Source organism: Adelges cooleyi, unplaced genomic scaffold (assembly GCF_023614345.1).
Source record: "Adelges cooleyi isolate 19-005CV unplaced genomic scaffold, UGA_ACOO_1.1 ACOO_flye_CR_arks_rails_tigmint_CR_PRNA_23, whole genome shotgun sequence".
Taxonomy (NCBI): Eukaryota; Metazoa; Arthropoda; class Insecta; order Hemiptera; family Adelgidae; genus Adelges; species Adelges cooleyi.
The window spans coordinates 10,218,645-10,227,696 of NW_026095893.1; the positions used below are offsets into that span (position 1 = coordinate 10,218,645).

The 9,052-nt window shown below is 36.3% G+C and overlaps 1 protein-coding gene across 7 annotated transcripts in view; it reads left to right on the plus strand.

The window, feature by feature from the left end:
• LOC126835490 (zinc finger protein 236-like) overlaps nucleotides 1–6,939 on the plus strand; it is a 93,774-nt gene extending 86,835 nt beyond the window's left edge. For 5 of the 7 annotated variants that reach the window (XM_050568118.1, XM_050568120.1, XM_050568119.1 and 2 more), the window contains 5 exons: nucleotides 1,111–1,342; nucleotides 1,586–1,783; nucleotides 2,495–2,941; nucleotides 3,020–3,296; nucleotides 3,376–6,939. In XM_050568118.1, the coding sequence (XP_050424075.1) occupies nucleotides 1,111–1,342; nucleotides 1,586–1,783; nucleotides 2,495–2,941; nucleotides 3,020–3,296; nucleotides 3,376–4,027 (1,806 nt within the window). In that variant the 3' untranslated portion in view covers nucleotides 4,028–6,939. The remainder of the gene's footprint in view (nucleotides 1–1,110; nucleotides 1,343–1,585; nucleotides 1,784–2,494; nucleotides 2,942–3,019; nucleotides 3,297–3,375) is intronic. The other 2 variants (XM_050568123.1, XM_050568124.1) reach the window with 2 other exon arrangements.
• Nucleotides 6,940–9,052: the final 2,113 nt, after the last annotated feature.

Here is a 9,052-nt window from a genome sequence, read left to right on the forward strand (position 1 = left end):
CAAAGTTTATATTGGAAAATATATTATGGCACTTTTAATACGGCCACGGAGCATAAATCCAAAGTATATTATTTTTCGTTTATGTATATTATCAGCAAATAGTGAACAAAAAAATAAACAAATATAACACTGTGCCAATCCGTACGGTGCGGCGGTGGTGGCGGTGATGACTTTGGTTATATAACCACAGCGCGTAATGGTATTTATACAGAACCGAAAGGGTAAAAAAAAAAATTAGGGATTTTTCCTGTGTAGATACAAATGGCATTGCGCGGTGCGGAAAAACCGGGCGGCAACAATTATTATTGCGAACGTTTCTCGGGCGTCGAGTGCCATCGCCGATATAAATTATACTTTGTTTATAAAATATTTTAATAAAAAATGTAAATCTCCGCTTTTCTCGACCGCGGCAGACGGACTTTTAATATAAAAGTCACCGGGCCGCGAGTATATAACTACTGCTACTGCGGCCGTAAGTACGCTGGTTGCCTCGTCGGCGCTTGGAGGAGCTTTTAAAAATTAAAATTACGTTTGTTTTATTGCTGTTCCCCTCCCCCTATGCCTTCCCCGCCGAGGACCGTTTCCTCTCTGCGCGTTTGTGTGTATTTTTCGCTTCTCGGACACATCTCCCCAGGCGCCGATATCGTACACTAGTCGCCAGTCACGGCTGGCGGCGGCGGCAGATGAAATATTTTTCACTGTACTTACACGATTTTTGAAACTAACAAAAAGAAAAACGAGCTGGAAATAAAGAAACCCACTACTCCGGCGCAATAAACTCCGGTCGGTAAATTTCGGGCTCGTAAAAAACGTCCGGTACATGGTTTTTTGTTACCCACATTGCCCCTGCAGACGACTCGCGTTCTACGACAACAATATCATAAGGCTGTTATAATTTTTATTAATACCAATATACGTACATACTGCCGTACATACTAAACCAGTAAGCTGTTTTTCGTCGTATCCTCAACTTTAATGTTTGTGTACATGCATATAGTATTATATATCTTAATGTTTAAAATACAATAACGTTGCCGGCGGCACCGCCTCTTATTGCCGCGCCGTTACATACGTTGGTCTGATGACTGTTTTTTTATTTGTGGATTTCAGGAACATTTTTTTTATTTTCAGGAAGCCGAACTCCGAATGGACGTGCTCCAACAACACGCCGCGCTAATGGGCGGTGCCAGCACCACGTCGTGTCCGCTGTGCCACAAACTTTTCTTGGGCAGCGACTCCTTAGTTGAACACATGAAGACACACCACAACGAGCCGACCCCCATGTCGCCGGCCGTCGTACCGAATGAGTGGAAAATGCAGGAGAAGAAATTCAGTCATTTAGGTATTTATCATGACTTCGATGATTTTACTGCTTAACTTTTTACCCCGTCATAAAAAAATATTATTTCGATATACGTATGTTGTTGGTTAGTTAGTTGGGGATTGTTAAAAAGGAAGTATAGCGGCTTATGTTTATCGGTTTTTCGTTGTACTCGATAGTGTATACTGCTGGGTTCGAGGTTGAACCCTAATTCATTTTTTTACATATTTGTTTCGTTAAACGTTATTATTTATGCGCTTTTAGGCTACTCGGACATCGGAACTGGTCCTTACATGGCCAAACGCCGAACGGCCAACCATCCGTGTCCCGTATGCGGCAAGCACTACGTGAACGAAGGCAGCCTTCGAAAGCATTTGGCTTGCCACCCGGAAACCGCTCAGTTTGCCCAGCTCAGGATGTGGCCGTGTTCGGTGTGCCAAGCGGTGTTCACCCACGAATCAGGTGAGCGCATATTACATTTAAAATATAATAACCACTATATTGCCGTACTGCAACTTTATAAAGGTATACGTCCACTACGTATCGTCGCAAGTTGACATTTCTGACTTAAACGATGACATATTAAATATATCACATGTCGTTTGAAATAATAACAAAATTATTATAGTGTCCTGTTTAAGTAAATATTGTATTCACTGTTTTTATCAATATCAATCTATCGTTTGCGATATAGTATTTACAATCCAAGTACCAATAATTTCGTATACGCACACTGCGTTTTCATCTGCATATAATAACAAAAATAATGATAACCACGATCGTGTTTTTAAGTTCGTGGCCTGGGTAACCATCCGAGTATTCTGATATCAACAGTGTTGAAAAACTATATTATTACTATTATACAGCCACGATCGTATAACGCACGATGTATATAATGAGTCAATATTATTACCATTATCATTATTATTATTATTGCTTATGGCTTTATTGACCGAGCATAAGACCTAGTTCGGTTGCCTATTGGGAGAATGGTAGTCTCTCTCTCTCTCTCTAGACATTTACCGGACCAAAGAGAGACCGCCGATGTCGAACCGGTGACTGTAAGCCCTAACACACTGTGCCTTACTACCCAATTCTTTCACTCGTCTTTCACATTATTATCGTTGGTCTTTTGATTTATGAATAATTTACAATTTCAAAATCGTTTCTCAGGTCTTTTGACTCACATGGAACACATGCGCATGGACCCTAAACATCAGTTTGCCGCACAGTACGTTCTGAGCAGAGCGGCCGCAGAACGCCGAGAACGCGAGAACTTCTTGGCCGCAGTGACGGCTACCAACAGCATGGGCGGGCCCATCTCACCGCATTCCGTACACTCGGACTCGTCGTCGTCTAATAACGGCGACGTCGACGGCACCGGCAGCGGCGATCCGGGTTCCGTCGGCGGTACCGCCTTGAGTGCCGGCGCGCTCCAGAGCAGTTTGTCCACATCCGGCAACGGCGGTCGCTTGACCGCGTCTCCCGCCGACAACCAAATACCGTTGGTGTTGCACCACAACAACAATAATAGTACCACCAATAACAATAACAATAACAACAACCCAACGGCCGTCAAACTCGCTGAGCTAATGGCTGCCAGCAGGACCGGTGGCATGAGTGAGTGTCCGATAATAGTTTATTCGCGTTGAATCAAGTTCGATAAACGTATTTATACCGAGAAATGCTTATTTTCAGTGGGAAACGGAGGGCACCAGTACATGAACCAGCAGCCCCAGTACAACGCCAACGACTTACAGCGAGCGGCCGCTTTATTTATGAGCCAACAGCAAGCTCATGCGGCCGTCTCACAAGTGGCGCAACAGAACCCGCCGTCTCCTCCGCATTCGCCGCGTACCGTACCTCCAACGCCGGCGTCCGTCGTCCAGGCCGCGGCCGCTAACTTGGCGGCCGCCGCTATGCGCATCACCCAATCCAACGCCATGCATCAAAACCCGTTAGTGACCACTTCAAGGTATTGTATACTTATTACGTTGTTTCATATCATCGACTTGTTTTACGGTTTTTCGAATAACGATGTCGTTTTGTTATAGCAGCGGATCCGCATCCAATTCGTCCGTCAACTCCATGCAATCGGCCGTCCAGTTGGCCATGAACGCGGCCGTCAGGGCGTCCATGTCGTCTATGGTGGACGGACTCAGCGGACACCACCAACCGACGACTCATCAGTCTATGTTGCACCACCAGCAGTCCAACCATGACCAGTCGTCGCCAACGTTGCGCATGCAAGAGGCCATCCTTCGGTCGCAAGCCGAGGCGGCGCTCCGGTTGGCGGTCACTCAGGCCGTTGCCGCGTCGTCCGGCCAACAGCAGCAGCAACAGCAGCAACAACAGCACCAGCAGCAACAACAACATCAACAACAACAACAGCAGCTCCAACAGCAGCAACAACAGCAACAGCAGCAGCAACAGCAACAACAGGTCGCCGAACAGGCCAGGCAAACTACCGCGTCGGCCCAACAAAACGCCGCACATCAGACGCAAAACGCAATCAACTATAACTCCATGACCGCACAGGGCCAGCTGATGAACGGACAATACCACCAGGGACAAGTATCTCCCGACTTGTCCGAAGCTCTGCGTCTCCAAGAACAGCGTCTGGAACAAGCACTTCGGTTGCACGGTGATCCCAGGGCTCTGGGTTTCGCTTTCGGTAACACCCAACAGGGTCACCTAAATCCATGAGGGTTCAGTTACTATTGAAATAATCGGGTCTCGGCGCGTATGCGCTAACTTCCTATATCGATACTCGACAGCCTGAACTTGTGTTCTTTCACAATAATAATTAGATTCACCGGTTTCGTTTTTTTTTACCAAAACCCAATAAACGTCGTACGTTTATTGAGAAAAAATTCTCGGCTGTTTCGTGTAAATATTGTATAATATCATTTTTTTTTAAATTAACTATCTATAAGTATAAATTTAATGTCGTCGCGTTTAAAAAACTAAACAAAATTAACCAAAAGTATATTTTATTTCCCATTTGAAGTTTAGCAAATTTTTGTTGTACAGTAATTTATATATATATTTGTGGTTATTTTTATTAGCATGAGATGTACAAACATATTGATCAATCTACATTAATATAATAATAATAGTGTTATAAAATATATGTGAGGATCGCCCCTAATTGCTATAAGAATAAATAAATATTGCGGGACAATTTTTAAATCAAGAACTCAATTTTCATTTTTACGAAAAAAAATAATTATCGTTTTTACGAAATACTTGTTTATGTTAACTTTTTGTTATTTTGTTTCGGTTATTATCTTTGTTTTATTATTTTGTTTTATTTAGGGGATTTTGCAATTTTTTCCATCATTATTTCGTTGGATGACATTTTTTTAGAAATAATCGTAAACTTTTTTAATACATTGTTCACAAACACTCTATAAAACTTCTCTCAGATCGCGTTCATGTCACTGTTTTTTAATGATTAGGGCAAGTTTGTAAATAAACACGAAACAAATACAAGTTCACTCAAATTCTTAACACATTATGGACAACACGACAGAACGCATAACTTGTACATAATAATAATAATCAGTAGACAGTACTTTTCATCCGTTTATTATTTTGTAAATAATACAAATTAGTTTCATTTTCTTCTTTCAGTAATCGCCGCCTTGTACATAATATAATATACTTCAATTTTTTCACCGAGGTTGCAACTAAGTCCTACCATTACAATTTCACCGATAACAATTGGTGCACCACTTCTTTTTGCATTCGCGATTAGATTGACACGCGGTTGAAGTATAGAAGTTAAGTGGCCAATTATTACACACACACAGCGGCTGTCGTGTTAGTCCTATAAAATTAACCATAGATTGTTATCGAAGGAAAAATCAATTTTTCGTTTTTGTTTCATTAATACCAATCGAACGCTCTGATGATGATAATAATATTAATGTCGTGCAATAAAAGAGTTTGTTGTAAATGTTTTCTTTTAATTTTCTGAAACCAATTAGCCGCGGTACACGTTTATTTATTATAATTATTTATCGAAATAGATATTATATAACAATGTATAATATACATGACAATTAATTATCGATCTCACAGTACCATTTGACGGATGACAGTTAACATTTCTCAATGACAGAATACGCGATCCGGACTACAACGAGCCGGCACAACGTCTCTTGACCAAATAATTATTATATTGTATATACGAATATCTTCATTATTTCTATACTCGTTTATTATATTGGTCATTCGATAACCACTTATTCGTTTATCGCGTATTGCATACACATACACATACATGTAAGAATATCGCAATAGCCCAAGCATGCAGCGAGCATGTAAATACACAACAATACTATATTATTAAATACTATACAGAAGGATTTCCGCTAGATCAAAAATCGGCCCCTAAACGGGCGTAAACGCATCTGTATAGTAGATTTTTTTTCTTGTAATCGCAATAGCCCAAACCGGAACGTCGACGATTCTATAGATGAATCATTTTATTCGACTTCTGGTCCACACACAAACACTTTTACACTCATAATCAAAACAGTAGATAGAACAGATTTACGGTACACAAAACGTAAAATGTTTAATTTTGGGATCGAATGATACTGTTTCAAAAGAAATAATAAAAATAAAATACTACATTCTTCTACCTATTACTCCCTTTCTTATATGTCCCACCGTAGTATTGCGGACCCGACAAAGAAGGTTAATGGGTTTCAATTCCTTTCAACGAGAAGGAAGCAGCAATTTCCAGGGTTAGGTATTAAATCCGACCGCAATCGTCGCCGCTTATACTATACTCTTTTTTTCGCTTATATGTTTTCTATAATATAATACATACATTAATAATTATCCTACTTCCGTATTTTGTGTTTTTTATTATTCGATTTTGTTTTTTCATTATTATAATTCCGATAAGATTTCATTTAATTATTAATAGTTTTCATATTTATTGTCTCATCCGTTGGATACAACAATACCCAATAATAATATAATTGTAATTCATAAGTAGCTTATACATACATATACAATAGTCGATAGGATAGTGCCGTTTATATAGTAATGATAAATAAAATAATTTTTAATAACTTACAGTTTTCCATGACCAAAACGGTTTTTTTTCATCGCAGTGTGATGCTTACAACAAAATACTTTACACGGCGTTTTCTTTTAGGTTTTTTTTGTCCGTTCGTTGAATTATTATTTGGTTTGGTCGACGATGAGTCGTCCGAAAATCTATTTCTTTGTTCAGTTATTTTTTTTCGTTCCAGTTATACAACCTCTTTATTATTACTTATTATTTAATATTTACTTATGTTTTTTTTTGTTCATGTTTTAACTATATTTTCAGTTGACCGTTTTAGCCTATGAACTCACTAGTAATAATAATTATATTTATTACATTGCAGTTGACAATTTTCTTTCTCTTACAGTAATAACTAAAACAATTGTTATTACAAGTATAGTGTTGATTCGTTGCAATAACTTATGTTTTTTTAGCTTTCCGTGTTCTGATGCATATTTACGTTACAATAGTCGCAGTATAATATTATAAAATAAAGTACACAGTTTGTTTTAATAATTTGTAATAATACTATTATAACTTTTACGCAATTCAATACAATAGTTACATAACAATAAATAATATTAATCGTATATTCATAATAACAATAATAATAATACAATAGAAATAATCTTATACATGTAGTTTGATTTGTAGTCATTGAATACGGTAATAATAAAAATATCATAAATATGATTAATAACGATTTACAGTTTTCGGTTTTACAAACTTACAAACATATTATACACAAAGACAGTTTTTAATATGGATTATGTTTTTATTGTTACATACAAAATCAGCTCTGTTTTTTTTTATAATTATAATGTTCTTAATTGTGTTCCTTTTTTTATTTTTGGTGTTAAGTTTGTGTTATACCTACGCTTAATATTTGTTCAATTTTTTTCCGTGTGGTATTTGTTTTTATAATACATATATTAACATTTTACTCTAACAATATAATATATTAATACATACGCTCTTCCCAAACACGATTATTATTATTATTATTATTTTAAGTTGCTCAAAAAAAAAGATAACAATAAAAAAAAATGAAATTGTTTTAAACAAAAATTGTAATTAAAAACAAATTGATATTTATTATATTATATTTAAACCGTGTAAATTGTAAAATTTCGGTAAACGATTGTTTTTTTTTTTAATTTTAGCCATTTTAATGTTAATAATTATTCTTCATTTCGGTTCCTCAGAAATATTATAATGTATTTATACTAATATAATATTATATTTTGTGTAAACCAAAATTCATTGTCCAGACGTCGGAACCAAATGCGCGTGTAATAATAATATTATATTGTGTACGCATTTGGTTCGACGGCATATATTATTATTTAATAAAATAAGTATAAAAAAAATTATGTTTGTGTAGTAAAAACGATATTTAATTATATTATATTGTACTAAAATTTAGTTAATATGAAATATACGTTAAAGTCATACTTAAAATTCGTTTTTTTTTTATACTTTCTTTTTCTCTTTTTATACAGCAATTATACACATTGTTATATTGTCGTTGGTCTTCTCATTCACATTTCCAATAACAACAATAAAGCAAACCGTGCTCTGCCACTAACCCGTTTTCCACGGTTATGAGTCGAGCAAATAACGCTCACCATACAATTTCTTGAGTTCTGTAGATGGACCGCAAAAAAAACGTTTTCCGTTCGATTATCTCCGGCCAATCAATAAAACATCAACGCGAACACATAACCTATACGTTTGCTGTTCGTTTATATGTAGGTAAATTTATCATCGGTGATCACGACCTTGCACGCCATTCCTAGAAACCGCCGGACTGAATCAGGTCACGATACCAGAAAGACTGTCTTATGCAGAATCTATTACAGGTATATTATAACGATTTTGTTTGCCGCCGGAGTAAAATCGAATAGATATATTTTACAAACATCTAAACTAACGATAAAAAAATATCCTAAGCTTAAAAGTTCCAAATGTCAGTATTAAAGCCTGTATACCGTTAAAAAAAAGTATTATTAAGTTCAACACTTCATACGACTTGTGCAAAATCTTATCTAGCAACAAAATATACCCTAGATTAATAATAATCTAGGCCAATTTATACAGTTTTTTTATACACAATATTGTACACACCAAAAATATAATATTAAATCATCCGCCGTCTTCGATACGGATATCAATATTACAGAATGTTTTATGTCTGAAATGGTAAATGTCTATCAGCTGTCGAATTGTTATATCTTAAGTATCAAATGGTAAATCGCAATCATGAAAAAAAAGTATAACATACATATTTAACATGTTCTAACTTATAGACTCATGGGAAATTCGAACAAGTTATCATCAAAGCAATTGTGCTATGTAAAAAGAAATCCTGATTTTAAATAATATTGTTGACTTACATGAATAGAACACCATACGTCCATAATATTAGGTGTAAAACTCACTTATTCCTTTAACTATCTTATTTTTTAGAGTTATGAAATTTTGGAATCACATAGAACACAATATTATACATCTCAAGTCGTCGGTTTTAGTCAAAATGCTTGATTTTTATAAACTGTTTAAAATGTACTTTTTTCTGTGTTTAATACCTCTAGTTTAATTTTAACACCTTAAGTAAAGTCAGACCATTTGGCAGATGGATTTCCTCTTAAAATAAACGTATT